Genomic DNA, 19725 nt, shown 5'->3' with positions numbered 1-19725 from the left:
TTAATAATACGCCAAAGCTACAGTTGTTAAATAAAATGAAATTCAAAAATAAAACAAATAAACAAATGCTCTTATTAAAAAACACAAAAGAAAACAAATTTAGAAAGCAATTGAATAATAAACAAAACATTTGCATGATAAACACGAATTATAGTAGTTGACAAATGCAATTTATTTAGCTGCTAAACAGAACAAATTTACATTTTAATTGATATTCCTTTTCATTTACAATATTCTAATTTTCCGCCTGCTAATTGCAACTATTTGAAGCAATTTTTTTTGTGTATAGCTTTCCCGCGCATATTCCCAAATTGCATTCAAGTTCAATGCCGTTGGCTATTGCCCACGCCCCCTCGAGCAGAGATTATGTATAATAATTTAAATTTATTTTATTAAATTATCAAATATTAGGCACATGGAAATGAGCTAAGCCAAAAAATAAAACAAATTTATATTAGGTAAAAACAATAACAAAAACTGTCAGCAAAAACAAATGGCAAACATGTGATCGCATGTATCAAAGTATGTGTGTATGTGTGTGCGTGTGTTTGTGTGTGTTATTATTGTTGCCATTCTCGCTACCCTATTATCGTATTCACAAAAATTTGTTAATATTTTTTTTCCTTTTGTATTTTGCTTTGTTCCGCTTAATATTTTAAGCTTTTTTCTTAGTTGCTAATTTATCAAATGTCTAACTAGGGCCACATTGCCTACTCTTTCCAGTCAGCTAACTCGCTATCTCTCTCCCTCTCTTCGATCTGAGTACTCTCTAGTTTAATTGTCGAGCCCACCTGCATATGATATGGCTATATTTTGATAAAGTACTGAAAGCATTTGTCGATTTTCGATTTGCCTTTTTATATGTCGTTCAATTGATACATGAGTTGCGATATCATATGAGATTTGTATAATCGAGAAGAGCTTAAGAGGAGGAATAGAATTTTAGTTATGTTAAGTACAATTTTCATGAAGAACTTCGTTGATTTCTATTTGCTCTTATGCTGTGGTTACTTTTTATAAGCGTTTCACTGTCAGTTGCTAAATTTCAATAACTAAATGAATTTTTCACTCAATATGATTTTCTTTGGCCTTATATGCGCTATCGTTGGCATTCCATAAAGATTTACTTTTACTCGCTTTCATAAACTTCGAAACCTTAAGTGATTTATCCGAAAATTCAATCGACTTTGGTAGATTTGAATCCTAATGTAAAATGTGTAACTCTTCCCGGCCATACATCTTTGTCTTATCCTTAGAATATTTCTTAGCTCGAATTCAATAGAACTTCCAGCTGAAATATGACCAATAATTAAACACAATTATACAGATATGTACAATCAGTTTATTTGTTTCCTTATAAATTTGTTGTGCTCGAGTCTTTTTTTTAAGTTCTAGAGATAGTGTTGTTTTGAAGTGGAGCTCTAATCTTTGTACTATCTGTCGTCTGTCTAAATATCTGGCAATCGTAAATGTTCTACAGACAGTTTGTACAATATTTATTTATTTATTTTTGTTTCCTTTTAGAGGAAATTTTTACTCATACAGCCACAAAAATATGTTAAATGGAATGTCCGAATACATTGTTTCTATGTATCGGATTTGTGCCCACTCAATTATCTCGCTGGCTAACAAAACTGTCAAAATAGTTCGACACGCTCTGAAGTCGCGCAGCTGTTTGGGCGAAATTCCCAAACATGAACTGACAATCCTTGGTAATTTTCTGTTTTTCTTTTCTATTCACCCAAGACCTTCAGGGCGCATTCAACTATAACTATTATATAATCAGTTACAGTTACAGTTATATTCATTATTAGTGGGCGCGCTCGCAAATGTTATCAAAGTCGCCTTTTTTATCTTTCGGTAAATAGAAATACTTGAAAAGAAGAAATTTTAATTTAGACTACTAGGCCGATAAGATACGGTTATTAATACCAAATGAGAGCTACAGGTAACAGGTATATACATATATATATTATATATATATAACATATATTATGGTATTTAAATATAAAATTAGTGAAATGGCTAAACTTCCTGGAATGACAATACACACAACGTTATTTTCCATATAAAACGAATTAAAGCAAACATTACCGAGTTTTTATTCACTGATAAAAGCCCAATGAAAATGGAAATGATAGACGCCATAAATTATATAATCTCTTAAAGAAAAACATATTATAATCTATCAAATATCAAAAGAATTCTTTGAATACATGAACACTGTAACTAAAACAGCAGATCTGTCATGGTTCAGGGTATATTCTAGTCGAGCAGTTCCTGAAAATGAAACTAAGTTTACGATCTTCAGAGCTTTTTATATGTGCACTTAAGTGAATTTAAGCTATATCTTGTGTCTGTCTATCCCTATGCCTAACTAATCTCAATTTGTAAAATGCATAGTGAGTGCTATAAATAAGTTTTAACATAGATGAGAATAGTTATAAAATAGTTAAAAGAAGCTTTCCGCATATTCTAGTAATCTTATAGGAAAAACTCTATATGCTATAAATATAAAAATATTAGTTTACTATATATAATATATAATTTAAATGAAAGCAGTTACTCTATCCCTTGCCCCATTACTACAGGGTATATAAATCACGCCCACTGCTCGACTGGAATTTAAGAGGAAATGAAATTTGGCTTAACTCTCACTTAGAAATTAGCTACTTACAGTTCAAATGACTTTTTTCGGGCAATTGAATATAGGAAAGAATACTAAAAGCAAAAGAAAACGTGAAATACTTAAATAGTTGTGTATTTTGTTTTCCTTTGTAGTTAATTGTTAATTAATCATTTGTCAGATTTTTCTGTTTCTGTTTCTGTTTTAGTTGCTGTCTCCGTTTCCCTATATGAGATATACGCCAGCCACAATCTTTTTCACAGATTTATTTATTTATTTTTATTGCACACGTCTAAAGGTCAACCACTTGACGGCGACTGCGACGACGTTCGCTACATATTTGTGCACTTTCTGCTTTCTGCTGTCATTTCCACATATTCTTCATATGGTATTAACTAATAGATATAGTTTAGACGTTTGTACATATAATAGAAAAAATAATAAAAACAAAAGCGAATGCTTTTTGCTTCATTTATTTAGTTGATGCTAGAATTATGTTTAAACATTTATAGATTGGCTCAATGAAATAAGCTTTGGCTTAAGCGAGCTTTAAGTTGATGAATAGCTAGCTTTATGTGCGGCTCTTAATGCTTTATGTTAGGACTTAAGTTTAAAGCTTTAAAGCTAACAAAAAGTCGAAAATATTTCGCATTTGTTTGGTTTTTAGTCGGGAAATTAAGTTTAGCGGAAAGGCTTACAGATATTATGGATATATATGTATTTTAAATATTTTTCTTTAAAGCCTATCTTGCTATAAGTCTCAATTTTCCCAATCGGCCTAGGGTTTTTCTTATTGCATAATTGCTAGCAATGTCTGATCGTTAAATGGGCCTCTCAGTCTCCAGTTGTAAATTTGTTGCCAACATTCTGACGGCTTTCGGTGTTGTCTAATTAGCTTTCATGTATTTAGCAATTTGTTTGCTTCTCACTTGCTTTGCTTATTTCGTTCGTTTTCGCTCCTGCACATATTTTCATATTGTAGTTTTTTGTTTTTCATTAATTTTCCGAGCAGAACTTTGCACAAATATTGACTAGAATAATATAAACTAAAGGCTGTCGCTCCGCAAATACAGCCAGCTACAAAATACTTATTGCTCAACTAGATAGACAGCTCGATGATGAAAAAAAAAAAAACAAGAAAGAACAGCACAATAATACGAAATCGACATAAAACACAACAGAATAATAATAATAATAATAAATAAGCACAAGTCCCAAATGGACAAATAACGTAAAGCCTCAAATTTGTGTTAAAAATAGTTCTCTGTGGGATTTTATTTATTAAACGTGTTTGCGCTCAATACACATAAATTTGGTGCTGTATTTTGCAATATTTTATATTCTTGAATTTATTGAGAAACATGCCTCATTTTTTAGGAATTGTTTGGCTAAACTAAAAATACAGAAAGTGTATAATAGAAGCACTGAACACGCAGCAATATCACTAATCCATAACTCTTACAGTATAAGCTGAATCTAAAGCTGGTACATTCTCTCAGCCAGCCTGGAGTAGAGTTGGTACATTCTCTCTTTATGCAAGTTCCTCAATTGTCCTGATTGGCTGTTTCTATTTATTAATGACCGCTGTCTGAAGTACTTTTATTATCTCTTGGCTCTTTATATTGGGTAATTATATTCTTCCCTCTTAGGCAATTATACTTGAGACTCACCTTTGATCTCTTGCCTGGTCTTACAGCGTGCTCTCTTCTTCTGCTCTCTCGCATGTGTTATTCTAGCATTTCAATTCGCATCAATATTGGGTCAGTTTGTTTGCTTTTTACCTTTCAATCAATTTTATTTCTGTTTCTCTTCTTTTTTTTTCTTTCTTTTTTCAATTATGCGACACACCAAAGTCAATCAAGCCAATGCGCCACGCCCCCTAAGCATGCAAGCGCTGTGCAATGAATAAACTTTGAATGCGTCACAAGCCGTTACTGCTGCTCATCGTCTTCTCTGTGTTCTTTTTTCGCTCTGCCTCTCTTTTTTTTTCTTTTAATTAAAAGCTTGCGAGAGGGTCAAGGATTAATTTGTGACCCAAAGAGTGCATCTAAGTGTGTGTGTGTTTATTAACATGAGTGTACATGCAACCATGCGTGTGTATGTATTTAACATGGACGAATTCTGTAAATCACTCCCGAACAAAGACGATGACATTTTCATGGTCAGAGGCCGAATTTTTATTTTTTACATATGCACATACATATATTTTTATTGTGCACCTTTCTGTGCGATCGTCAACAATTATTTCATTTACTTGTCGCTTCCTCAAAAAAAAAGAATGAAGAAAGAAAAAACAGCCCGCAACAAGCGCCTATAATTACAAATTATACAAAAAATATATAATTTTGATGAGCAAAACACAAACAACAATACGCAAATTTCGCAGATTTATAAGAACATCCAATTAAAACATATATTTAAATATTGCATTTGCAGTAAAATTTTTAAAAATACGATCAACAACCAAAAGTGAAAAAAAAAAATAAAATTAAAAAAAAAAAATCATAAATAGAAAAAAAGAGCGGCTCTTCTGCTGCTAGCGCCACCTAGCGCACAGTAGCAGCGTGTATGCACGCCTAACAGTGCTGCTCCTGTTAACTGTGGAGCCAATGTTGCGCACAATGTAAAGCATTTATGTCTACATTTACCGGCTGTGCATACTTAGCTTAATTGTAATATTTAAGTGAACAATAAAAATTGCAACAAAATGTCTGCTGTAAAGCGTTGGTTGTATCGCCACACCCACTCAAACACATCGACCACCGGCCCGCCCCCCACCTCACCCACAACCAAAACACAGCGCGGTCGCAGCCAATCGCTAGACGTGCAAACACTGCAAGCCCACGGACTGCGTAATATGATAGCGAGTGCCAATGTAAGATAATAATTAATAACATATATGCATAGAAAAATTAAATTATACATTGTCTGGGTTCATTTAAGAGGTCAGCATAACAGTTGGGTTAATTGTAACAGTGCTCTGTTAAATTCATAATGGTTTGTGTACACACTAAATGCACTGTTAATTACGCGCAATTTTTGAAAGCTACAGCAACTTTAACATATTTGTAGTTATATGTAACGATATTTTTTAAATATGCTAAAGTAAATATTCTCTTAATTTCTATTTACAGCGTGTTGCAGCGCATCAACAACAGTTGGCTGTGCAAAGTGAGTACAAAACAAACAAAAATTATTCTTTATTTAGTTATGTTAATTTAATGCAGCAAGTGCCCAGGTTTTAAATAAACATTTATTTTACAGCAACTGTTAGCATTTACATTAATTAATTCTGTTTGCGTTTTGAATTAAAGCGTAGCTCATGCTAATCATTAAGCAGCAAACCAAAATAACCTTGGCTTTGAAAATAAAAAAATACACATCTATTTACACACATACATGTCATGTATGTAATATAAATAAAGTAAACAGCGGCAAGTAAAACAAATAAACAAACGGCAAAAAACACCAAAAATAACTAAATGATGTGTAAAACCTGAAATTGTATTATCGCAATGGGCAAAGGTGTGCGAAGGGGAGGGGAACATATTCTGCCCAGCAGTGCTAAACAGCTTTTATGTTTCGTCTTGCTCCGCCATGCATTTTACATATTACATGCATACATACATATAAGCATACAAAAATAAGTAAATGCAAATGGGGTAGATATTCGAGTCTGTGTTGTTTGTTTGTGATATTGTTTAAATTTGAGCTGAGCGCCTTAAATAGAAGTGAATCAGAAAAGGTTGTCAAGAGAAACAGTTAATTTTGTGAGTATTTGCATTTGAAGTGCTTTGCTCTTATTAACATTGTTCAAAACAAACAAGCAAACATACATACATAGATATGAACACCAAAGTGTGACAACTGTATAAATATGGATTATGCAACTACTGGTCATAACCGTAAGCACCGACAAGAGACAAAAGACCGAGAGAAAAACAAAAACAGAATAATGAATTAAAACCAACTCGAAAAGTCTTGTGACTCACAGCAGACATCGGAGTGAAGGAGATGGGCATACATTTGTATGTATGTATTCTTGTGCGCGCACAATGCGAAATACCATGTAAGAGATCAACCCACTCAACGCCTATGCACTTGCACTGGCACTCTCACTCTCAGCAACATTAAAACAGGAGCGGGAGCTGTGAGAGAGAATGAGTGAGACTTAAAACTAACTGTTGATGCAGTTTGGTCTTTGCTTTTGTATGTTTACCCTTTTTTTGACCTTGAAAGTTTTTGCAATTTTTTTTCCTGTGAAGCCTTGACTGCGGCTTTTACATACACATAGGGGCATTTGTATGCATGTATACATGGGCTGCAGTTGTTGCTGCTGCTCCTGCTTATGCTTATGTGGCTTGCACTGTCAATGTCAGGGTACAATAACAAAAACAACTTTGTACATACCACCTGGTGCGTGCAGGCGCTCGGTATTCCCCTTCTCTGTCTCTTCCACTCATTCTAAGTTGCCTTTATTGTGGTTGTTGCCTTGCATTTTATTTTTTTTGGGCTTTGCAATTGTTTTCGCATGCTTTTCTTGTTTTGTTCGTTGCCGGCTGCGTATCAAGTGTCTGGCCATGACGTAATCGCAAATCATGTGCAAAGCGTGAGAGAAAGAGAAGGCGCGGACCGGCCAAATGACAGCAAGAGGCGCGTCAAATACATTACATTAAATAATGCACAGACATGTACACATACGAATATCTACACACAAAAGTGTGTATGAAAGAGTGCTTGAACATATGTATGCATATGTATGTATTTACATATGCACATACATACATACATAAGTCGTCATGTTGTTGACTTTAAAAAGCTGTGGCGAAAAATGCTGCGCAGTCCCCACAATTAACCGGCATTGATTTTGAAGGCAGCGATTCAGTAGCAGACGCAGTATGTGTACATACATATATATGTATGTGGGCGTGAGTTGTTGTCTGTTTTCAATTATAGTAAGCCATTCATAAGCGAAAGTGTGTTAGGCCTCCACACTAACACAACCGCAAGCACGCACAGGCAGCATATCAAACTAGAACAGTCAGAGAGCTACATACATAGCGAGAGAGCGATATGATAGTCGAGAGCGCGGGAGAGCATAGATAATGTAAGGGCGCTTTTCGTATGTTACTTTTTTCTTCTGGCTCACCCACCACCTAGAGTCGGCTGCTGTTGTCTACGTGACGCAGCGCACACAAACAAGAATCAAATTAAAAGCGCGCAAATGTAAATAAAAATGCATGGAAAGCAAGAATTGCGTGTTGTAAGAAAACACAAAATAACATTAGCAATCGACCAAAAACATGAAATATACATATTAACAGCGAACTAACAGAAAATTAATTGTAAATAAGTGTAGGCTGTTAAACAACAGTAAAGGTCAATTGCTCGTTTGACGGGCACAAAACAAAATTTAGCAAAAATATTAGTAAGGCAGTCGTCTACATAGCGCTGTTAGTTAACAGCGAAGGCCGTTTAAGTACATAACAGCATCAAAACCTCGTCGTACATTTGATAAATACACATTAGCTAGCATCGTGCCACGCCTACATTGTTTAACAGTTCGCTCGCTGCGTACAGACCGCATGCCGTCTTTTTTGGCTCTTACGTGCGCATTACTCGCTTGACTTTTTGTTGTGCTCACCTTTTTCCACGGTTACATATATAAAACACGCATACACACACAGGCTAGCACATGCCTTGCCGGTTTGGCACACAGATACACATGCACGTACTCTATATACCCTAATAAGTGTCTGTGTGCGAGAGGGAGTGTGTTTGTGTGCGCAGGCAGCGGTTTGGCTTGGCCACATGGCGACAACATCGGCGCGACTTTCAGTTTAATTTTAATCGCCGGCCGCGTTGGACGTGTCAGTGATCACACGTGAACTGTTGACGAATTCGAGAACGATTTCTTGCCAAAAAAGAAGAAGAAAGAAACAAAAATTCTGAAAATTCATTATTGAAGAATGTTAAATGCTTGCATAGTTTAACGCGTCATTCATTAATAACTAGCCACAGCACATTATCATAATCAACAACATTTTAAAATCACAATCAAAAAGAGAAAAACAAAAATATATCCAACAAAGAAAACTTTGAATGTTCATCAAACTTGATTTTCTAAAGTGGTTTTCGTACAACAAAATCAACAAAAATATTTGATATTGCCTCGCGGGCTATAAATATGCATGAACGAGCATTTTAAACTGCCATTTTATTGTTAATAAACAATGCCAAATAAACTAAAGTAAAATAAAACGTTGCGTGAAGTGAAAAAATCTCTTGGCAAAATATTGTGGAAAGTGCATAAAAGTGAGGGAAAATTCATAAAAATTACAAACGACTATGAACTTCACGTAAAAAATATAAAAACAACAAATATATGTCTACAAAACAAAAGCAAAAGGTTTTCAGCAATTAAAATCAAAAAAATTATAAAATGTAATTTAAAAACTTGTTTACAGTTTCGCTTGGAAAAACGTTAAAGTTGAGATCAACATTTGCATTTAAACAATATGTACATAATCATATGTATGTATATATTATGAGGTAGTTTAATTACTTTTCGAATTTGTTATAAAGAAAAACAGTTGAGGCACATTGAATTTGCCTTTCAACAAATGCCGGCAAATGTTTCGCTGTTATTTTTACATTTACGATCTCCACCTGTATACCTAGATGTTGTTTTCGTTTGCTGACGAAGAGGAAGAAGCAGAAGCAGAAAAATAAGAATTGAGCCAAAGAGATTTGATTAATGGCAGCAGGCGCCGCATTTGCGGCGATTTCGTGACGTAAAAGTCGCAGCGAAATTTTTGACAAAATTTTGAATTTTGTTTATTTTCGATTTCGCTTCGAGTGCAAAAAAGAAAGAAAATGAGCCAGAGCGCGTTAGAGGGAGAGAGAGAGAGAAGGAGAGATGTGTTAAAATGCTCTGGAAATCAACATAGTATAGAGGATAGCGCCTGACCGCGATTTATTTATAGACCCCCCTCATAACGAGAAGTCAGCAACCACAGAGGAAATCATTTTCAATTAGCAGTCTGAACGGAACTGAAGATCATTAAATAAAAGCAAATATTAACTCGTTGATTTAGTGCTACAGTAATAGAAAATGTACACAAATATATGAAATATTTTTGTAAATTTATTAATCTAATCAAATTTTCTGAAGCACTTAAGCTCTGTCAACTCTACTAAAACGGTCTAAGTGTCTTTTCACCTTTCATATTTGATCTGATAAAAATACATGTTGTTTTTTATAAACGTTGTTGTTCTTGATTGCAATGAAATTGTAGTACATATATAATTATATATATAGATCGTAAATCTATAATAAAACAAAACTAGAGCCCAGTGATAAGAACTCTTCTGAACTGCAGCTGCTCGCAGAATCAATTGTTGCAAACAAGCGCCGTTGTCTGCCATCGGGTTCGAGCGATAACCCACTCTATATATAGTCTACCTATCAACCACATACAATTGTTTCTATGCCTTACACAATATTACAAATCAGCTTCATAAACACTAAACAAGTTGCGTCACAATTGGAATCCGCTTGGAATAGGTCAGTTTCTAGTATAGAATATCATAAGCCTCTCCGAAACTTATAAACAATTAGATTAGAAAAGAAAAAATAAATATTTTCGCTTATGTTAATTGGGTTCTATTTGAAATAAACGAGTTCCCATTATACAAATATCTTTAATCTATTGATTTACACAATTTTTTTTTAGCTTAGCTCGAATTGAATTTGATATTTATTTACTCTGATTTTTCGTTCTCTTTTTAATTGTTTTGCTCTCAAGACCGAACAGTGTTGAAATTTCGATGTTTCCCAAGCGCCGGCTTCTTCGGGTCTCAATTTGTGTTTGATTCTCTCGCGCAAGCGAGAAGGCAAGTGGAAGAGGAAGCAGAGGCTGCAAAGAAAGAAGCTGGAACAACAACAAAAAGCAACTCGAAGAAATTGCGCAGCGCGTTTTTGGTTACTTTGCCTGTTCCTTCTTTTGCCTTTAGCCGGCGTTTTGTCTTGCTGTTATGTTTCGTGTTTTCATTTTCATCGGGCGGGTTACTTTTTTTTTCAACAACAACAACAACAAGAACAAGAATGATAACGAGCTGTAGAACAACAACAAGCAACAAGCACCGATTGAAGGTATACAAAATTTCATTTGCGACGCAAAAAACAATCTGCACAAACCGAACTCTAAAGCTACGTGTGGTTGTTGCTGCTGTTGTGTAACACTGTGTGTGTGTGTGTATTTGTCGATGTGTGTGTGTGTATGCATCTGAGCAGCGGAAGTGTGAGTGCCAGTGCAGAGTGCGATGAGGCATGTGTGTCATGTGATGCAGAATGCGAAAGTTGAGGAGTAAACATGGAGCAGAATTGACTCGGTTCTGATTGGAATGAAAAATGTTACTTGAATAAAAATAAAAAATATAAATAACAATGCATTTATATAATAATATATAAATATATGAATTTGGTTCTGATTGGAATGAAAAATGTTACATGAATAAAAATCAAAAATAATATAAAACAAGTAAGAAGACTCTAGTCGAGACTGCTCGACTAGGAGATACCCTGAACCCTCCAAGCTGATATTCTTATCATTCTGCACTTCTTTTATGCACGCACACATACATTTACATGCATCCACCCTCACGCGCCCGCGCTCTGCTAACTGCGCAATAAGCAGCGACTGCGCTTGGGCTGCGCTGCAATGTGGGCAATAGTATGAGAATTTACTTGGTGAATAACTTCTCTTGTAAACATACGATCTTAATGAAACTTTCAGGGCGTAATTATATGGTCAAAATGTGTGTACATTCCAAAGCGCAAGTCTCTAGTACTTGAAATACGTTTTTTACAAATTGGGGGCGAAGGGGGCGTGGTATCCAAAATCTGTTGATTACAAAATGTTTGTATTCATCATCTATACATACACAGTAAATCTGAAGTCTCTACATCTAATAGTACTCCGATGAGGCTCAAAAAACAAAATCAATTTTTCGATTATTCTCGATAAAAAAGTTATCGGATGAGTTATCGAAAAAATAAAGCAAACTCGTACTGCGTATGGTATACACGAGTATGCACACAAAATTTCAGCTCTCTAGCTTTTATATCTTCTGAGATCTCGGCGTTCATACGGACGGACGGACGGACGGACGGACGGACGGACGGACGGACGGACGGACGGACGGACGGACGGACGGACGGACGGACGGACGGACAGACGGACAGGGCTATATCGACTCAGCTCATCGTGCTGATCAAGAATATATATACTTTGTGGGGTCTGCGATGATTCCTTCTGCCTGTTACATACTTTTACACAAAAACATTATACCCTGATTTCCCATTTTCAATGGGTTCAGGGTATAAATATATATAAATAATAATGCAAATATATGAATTTGGTTCTGATTGGAATGAAAAATTTTACATGAATAAAAATCAAAAATAATATAAAAAAAAAAAAAATAAATAATAATGCATTTATATACATATATGTATGTAAAATCAATAATAAATTATTATAATATAACAGAAAAATAATATATAAATATGTGTGTGTTAAAACAATAATCAATTAATATAATATAGCAGAAAAATAAGTAATGGGAATTATTTATTTTAATATATAATTTGCTTTTATTTATGTATGTATATATAATTTGACACCTTTAACAATATAGACTGTCATATGTTAATTAGAAGTGTATGCTGTATATTTTGTCTAGACAATATGCATACATCTGTAAATATATCTATATATATACATAAATAGGTGTATATATGTATATTTACTATATTATACAGAGCAATTAGCAAAAGCAAACATTTATAAATTACATGATTTTAATGCGGCTTGATTTTAGGTATTAAATCATATAAATTTTTATCATATAAAGACAAGTTTTTATCTTTTAGCAGGAGTTGTTATTTTTATTTAAATTTAATTTATATTATTAAAAAAAAATATAAAAAAATTTAATTGATATTAATTTGATAACAAATAGAATTATTTCTAATTTTCTACTTTTGTGCTAGATAATTTTTTTATTACACTGAAATAATGTTTTCAAATATATTTTTCTCAATTTTCACTGTCCACGCATTTTGAGTGCTTTCCGGATTGCTGCACAAACTATATAATTTGACCTTGAGCAATGCCTTGAATGTGCAGCATTTATGAATTTTATTACTTCCATTAGCAACAGTTGGTTGCAGAGGAGCCGTTGCTGCAACAAGTTGATCTAATTTGGCTAATATTTAATGCACTTTTACAACTAAGTTAAAGTTTGTGAACTGCGTAAAAGCACAAGATACAAAGTCAACAAAATACACACACACGCAGATACATACACAGCTACATACACAGCTACAGCTACAAATAGTTTACGATACATATGGAAAACAAAAAACCTGTTACACACGGCAGCTTAAGTTTTATACATATCTCTTGAATCAACAAAGAAGTATATTGAAAAATAAGAGTTGAGTTTATTTTTTTTGGGCAGAGTTCGTTAAACTTTTGACTTGAGGCTACGAGAATTTTCTAGCACTTTCAGCTCAGTTTGAGATATGGATAAGCCTCGCTCGACTCAGCTGCTGTAATTGTAATCTATCAGTAAATCGATTCAGCACTCGATTTGTGGGCCGTCAATCAAATACCTCAATTGAGCTACTTATATCGATTGTTGTTGTTGTTGGGGTCGTCTGTGAATTGGGTCAAGTGAAGGAACTTACTGAAAACGGCAATTAAATTTCTGTTTCAATTATAAACCGAACAACATAAATATTGTTCATATTGCGAGTTTATCATGTTGCCGCGCTGATTGCCTTAATTGCAACGCATTTGTATTATTATTGTTTAGTTGCCAACTTTGCTGACTGCATACAATTTACAATTACACTTAACAAATACAGGGTGTCGCTGTGAATGCAACTAAAAGTTAGCTGAGCATCAGCTTATAGATTGTGCATCGTTTGATGAGATTTGAAGACTGTCAATTTATTGTTTTAAAATTTAAAATTAAAATATTAAAGTGCAAATTATTATTTATTTATTTATTGTTATCAATAATTAATTCTAAATAACAATTTGTTAAGCCAGAGCGACAAAGGCCTTCAGGCAGAAAAAAAAATGCAATTATTTTGCAAAAATCTTAATAAACAATTAAAGTCTGTAAAATGTAAAATGTTTTTAAATATGAAATATTTGAATGTTTTTCATTTTAAAATTTTCCATTTCTGTGTTTATATTTTGATAAATGCATATTTATTTCTCAACTCATCAATCAATGAAATAATATTTGAATATATTAAAATTATTATTAGCAACTTTTTAACTGTCTAGATAATTTATTTATAATTTAAGCACAGCATTCCCACATTGTACACTTTGTAAGCAACTGCTTAAAAGTATATATTTTAGTTGAAATTTAATGCTGAATATTTAAAATTTTTTAAATATTATTTTGAGATAAAATTTTAAATAAAATAAAATTTTTTTTTTTTTTTTTTAAATAATTTTACTTAATATTAAAATATAAACTTCCAGTCGCTGTTTATATTTATTATATGTAATTATATAATATTAAATAATTTTTATATATGATTTTAATCACCGTTATTAACTATAGAAGACTCTAAAAATGATAATGAAACATTGAGACTTGTTTCAGCCCATCGTAAAAGGTCTTTTAAATATATGCTACATTACATTTTGCCTCAGTCCAAGCAATTACTACTGATAAGACTAACTCTGCCAGCTGAGCTTATTGTGTTCGATGTCTTGTCGCCTGTTGGCTCTTTAATTGCTGACTTTTATTATGGCCTCGTGGCGCTGCCAAAGTCTGAAATTATTCGCTGGGCTGAAAAACTAAGTATCTGATAGCCGATTTACTTTATTGAGATGATAATGATGCACATCGTTAGAGACCCAGAGTCATCCTTATATCTGTTGTTGTTGTTGTTGTTGTTGTTGTTGTTGCTGTTGCTGTCGTTTTCGTATGTTGGCATATTGTGCGCTTTATCATTGGCAAAGTTCCCTAGGCTGGCGAGAGGTCGTCGGGTCGTGTGACACAGGATTAACTTGCCGCAGACCAAAGCAACTCAAGGACGTACAAATGTCTGTGTGTGTGTGTGTGTGTGTGTGTGTATTGTTTATGAGTTTCAATTGGGCGTGGTCGCACTGTAGGTGACGCAAACGCAGCCAGCGAGCGGGTGTGAGACTCAGACACAGGAAGACAAAGAGAGTGAGAGAAAGAGAGGGAGGGGGAGAGGAAGAGAGCTAGTCTGAGCCGAGGTCGTTAAGAGGGAGCTAAATAAAAAGCTAGGGAAAACGACAAGCGACGACCGCCTGCAGCGATATTCAATTTGTGGCATGTGCTGATTCAGGAAAGAAGCAAAACAAGAAAATGAATAAGACAAAGAACTATAGAAATAATCGCAGATAATGAGCAACCCATCAAGTGTTGATAACCAGACCTTAACTAAGCTTACAAATGTTCAAGATATTTGCAATAGCATTGCGAATTGTAAATGATATGTTTATTTATAGTTTGTTGAAAAATATCTTTAAATAATGTATAAATTGTCTATGATATCTATATAATGTATTTCTATTGATGCTCTAACTTAATAACTTTTACACATTTTCATAAATTTTGCTTTAACTTTTACATAATACTACGAATTTTTCTCTTAAAAGTCAATAAATTGCAAAATGCTTTAACTGTAAATAGCATTTAGATTTGAGCACATCCTGTAAACTTTATTTCGGCTTATAGCCTATCGACTGTCGCGCCCATTTTGTACGTGTGAACGTGACTTTTGGTCAAACGTCCAGTAAATGCTGCATAAACCAAACACAAATACAAATACAAATACAAAACTCGAATCAGAATTTTGCAAATTTCGACACGCAGTCGATTGATACGATTCTCAGAGATATTATCAGCCACCACACATCGATCAGCTTTAAGCAATTTGATATGGATGTAACCTTGAAGTATACGAGTGGGGGAATTAAATAGCATTAGCTCGGTCGCCCTCTCTCTCTCTCTCTCTCTTTCGACTATCGACATCATCAAGCCCATTGGGGTTGGTCAACAATGGCAACTTGCTCGACTTTGAATGGATAAGCGAGACACATCGATAACCAAGTGAACCGACTGACCCAGCCGGCGATTGGCAATTCTAATGTAAATATGAACGATACACGTACAATATATAATACAATGCAAGCAAATACGTATATATATATTTGATATATCATTTGTTTGCCCTCAGCGAGTGGCCACTTGTGGGGGGGCCTCATTCTGAATGATACATCTGTATATATGCATATTTTATACACACATTCTATATACACATATACATATATAGATATATTTATTTGCATTTGTTATACTTGTGCTTGTCGAGCTTCGTATATATGTATCTAGATGCAAAGCCGCGTCTTATATTTGCAATTGCTCTTGCTGTTGCTGTTGCTGTTGCCGTTGTTGCTATTGTTGTTGCCTGATAACAACAGCAATAATAAAAATAATAATAATAATAATACTTAGTTCCAGTAATGTTGACTTTATTTGTTTGTTTATCGTCAACGTCGAGGTAAAGCAAATGAAATTCCACTTTGTCCACGAGTTTTTACATATCACAATAACAAACAAATTAATTAACCTTAGCCAGGCAGCTGGGAACAAATCCAGGGAATGATGGGGAATGGGTCACAGTAAAACCTGTTCTCAGTTGTACTCGATAGGGGGCAGTAGTATCTCAGCCCGTGCACAAATTGTTGTTTTTGCTTTGCGAAGCTGAAGAATGTCAGAGAATATAGCAATCAGTGTTAAGTTATTTATCATGCTGAAGCTGACTGTTATGTAACGCTCGATGTCCCATGCACATGGCTGACAAAGCTGACAGCTATGACGAAGCTCGCTTCTAGTTGGCGCTAGAATGACATTCAGAAGGGTAAATGTTTTATTTCTCTTGGTTATAGAAGATGTTTAATATTTATCTAATTATATTATTATATATTATTGTAATGTATTTATATTGCCGATCCCTTAGCACTCTTTAAGAAATTAACATAATGCAAACTCATCGTCATTATTATTTGACATACTTGGAATGAGCTTTTGCCTGAATGAATGCATTTCACTTTGACAAACAATTTTCTCTGTCAGCTCTTGCTCGTGGCTGATTAATATTTTTGATGTCAGCTCTGACATTATCCTTGAATTTAGTAAACATCGCAGCTTTAGACGTTTGCCAATTGTTCCTTTGCCCTTGCTATCATTATTTTTGCTTAATTGCGCCCAAGTTCAATAACTGTCAGACCCGCCCATTTGCTGCAAATGGCAACTCATAAAATCCAATTAGCACCTACGCAGAAAGAGCAACCGAGCTGAATTGTTTTCATCGCCCTCTTGACAAGCTGCAAAAGTCTCGAGGAACGTGCCACGCGTTTACACAAATTTCCATTGACGTAAACGAAATGAAAAACATATATGTACGCACGCACACACACACACACGCACGCACATAAAAGAATCTAGAACATAGTCTATACTATATGTGAAAATTCGCCAGCGATAGGCTAGCACGTTCCGATAGGGACAAGGTGGATAGGCTGGTCTATCCTCCACATTAGACTTCGTTTTCTGTTAACATAAATTGTTGGCTAAAAATAGCTTGAATGTTCGTATTGTGCATGAGCTGAGAGATAGTTTTAATAGTAAATTGTTCTAAAATGTTTATCGAGCTGAAAAGTCGATGTAAAATTTGATTAAATTAAAATAGTTGCGAGCTATTACTTAAACATGTTAACTTAACAGTCTAATGTTATTTGCAGCTTTTGTAATGTTATCAAAGGTCTCAGCTCAACATAATTTGTATTATGATTGTTCTTAGCTTAGCAATTCAATATTTATTATAAATATTAATCTTATACATCTGAGAAGTAACAATAATAGACCCATTTTACTCTCTAATAGTTTCACGTTAACATTCATGTTAGCCAACAGTGTAACAATTAATCGTTTTAGCTCCCATTAACAGTTTATTACTCATGTACACATGTATGGCAGCTTAACAGCTCATAGCTTAACATACCTACTTTTATTAGAGCTACTAAAAAACACTTTCCATCTATTATAAATAGCTCCACTCCCGCACAGCCCAGCAATTTCTATTCAAACAGTTTTTTCGTAGCTTTTGTTTTGTTCGTAATCAAAATACGTTGCGTTGCACATTAATTTTTCTGAAGTTTTTGTATTTTGATAAAGCGTTTCTTAATGTCACAATTATCGTTGGGGCTCGGGCGAAAAAATCCAAGCGCGTGAAAAGCATTTAATGTCATAGATAGCTAGGTATTATCTGATTGTGTCAATAGAGTTCAATTGGATTGACAAACGCTAAGGCGGAAGAGAGAGACTGAATTCGTTTATTGCCTAAGTACAAATAAAAGTCGCGCCTCTCATTTATATTTAACTAACGATTTTTCCGGCTGCTGTTGGTTTTGTTAATAAGTCAATTGTGGTTTCCATTAGGGATACAAACAAAAAGCGAACCCATTAAATTAAACCCCAACGGGGCGCCGCCGTGCGAGCTTAACTTAACTCAACTTATTTCTTCGAGTACCTAATTACCAGAGTATCAAGTATTTACCGGTAGGGAACTTAGCGGCGTAACCGGCTCATTTTCAATGCAAATCTTGCCGGTTCGACTGCTAGTGCAAACAGGAATGGGGCTCTATAGCGTATATATTCAAATGTTATATAAGAGAGAACAAACAGAGAACTTCGCTGCGATCAAGCAGCGTCAGTTTGTATAATTATCGAAAAGGGGGTCCCAAAGGTCTCTTTTTGTGCCTTACGAATTCGGGAAGCATTTTGTATAATTTTTTGTATGAATCATACAATGAATTATCAATCGGACGATTTGAATCGTGTCTTTTTTTAGGTTTATGGAATCACCAGTAATTTAAATTTGCAAATTAATGCACGTGTAAACAGTATACTAAGTGAATTGCCCCTGTAATATGAATAATGCAAAGCCTTAGTGGGCCTGTCTCACTTAGCACATTGTATAGCAAACGTATAACAGTTATTTTATACGGCAACTTATCTAACACAGTATACCAGTTGCTTATAAAACGGGTTGGCGTCAGCGTTTGCCCACAAAAATTACACTTGGACAATTAGTAGTAGTATTTGCAGTATTATTAATTAACAACACATGGAGGGTGAAATGTATAACAGTTTTGGGTATAACATAGCAGGGAAATAGAAATGTAAAAGCGTATCGTTTGAATGGTAATACAAATTTAGGTATTACAACATTTATATACTTAAGTATAACACTCATTTATAAATAGACTGACTGTCAGCACTAGTATAACAGTTTAATGCACTATCCATGAACCAGCTCGGGATCATCCATCATGTTGCGAATTGGCAGCGATTCAAGAGAAAACAGAAAAAAAAAAAAACAACAACGAAAAATTACATAAAACGCATTCAATGACTTTTCAATGCACTTTAACGAATCTTTTGATGAAGGTTCTTTTGTTTGCTTTGCCTGCCATCCCCAGAGAAACTACGACTAATTAACGTGAAACAAAAGGAATCGAAAATTGCGGCAAAGTTTTGTTCTGTTTAATTTCTGTTGAGAGACGTTTCCGGTTGCATTTGCCTAATTGCATGCGGAACTGCAGGCAGTTAGGAAACATGAGCAACAGGAGGAAGACACAGCGAGAGAGAGAGTGAGAGGGTGACAGAGAGGAATAGAGCGGGAGGCATACATAGGCATTTATAACTGACAAAGTTGCATACATAGATATCAGTTGGCTTTCCCGATTATAATGACAGCTTTATGGGCTTGTGCATCGCCCAGTCGCAAGTCGCCTAAACGCGAGCACCAAGGTCAGGCCAGACGACTTACTGTAATAATTTATAAAGCTGAACGAGCGTTAAGTTCAAAGTTCGAGCTCAAGGTTGGACTGCATGTCGGCCAACGGTAAATAGAATAGACTCTGTGTCAGCTGTGTGCAATGGGTCAATGCAGAGGTCACTGACTTGCC

The 19725-nt window shown here is 34.7% G+C and overlaps 1 protein-coding gene across 9 annotated transcripts in view; it reads left to right on the top strand.

Annotated features, from left to right (window-relative positions):
- Window positions 1–19725, top strand: part of SNF4Agamma (SNF4/AMP-activated protein kinase gamma subunit) — a 74881-nt gene that overhangs the window by 39398 nt on the left and 15758 nt on the right. For 8 of the 9 annotated variants that reach the window (XM_018106157.2, XM_089265477.1, XM_089265474.1 and 5 more), the window contains one exon: window positions 5761–5797. In XM_018106157.2, coding sequence (XP_017961646.1) covers window positions 5761–5797 — 37 coding nt within the window. Of the gene's footprint in view, window positions 1–5220; window positions 5502–5760; window positions 5798–19725 lie in introns of those variants that run through there. The other variant, XM_018106180.3, reaches the window with a different exon arrangement.

The sequence above is a fragment of the Drosophila navojoa genome, chromosome 2, assembly GCF_054131105.1.
Source record: "Drosophila navojoa isolate 15081-1374.11 chromosome 2, UAZ_NAV_1.0, whole genome shotgun sequence".
Taxonomy (NCBI): domain Eukaryota; kingdom Metazoa; phylum Arthropoda; class Insecta; order Diptera; family Drosophilidae; genus Drosophila; species Drosophila navojoa.
The sequence above is the reverse complement of the archived record's forward strand: the minus strand, read 5'-3'. Positions and strand labels throughout refer to the sequence as shown.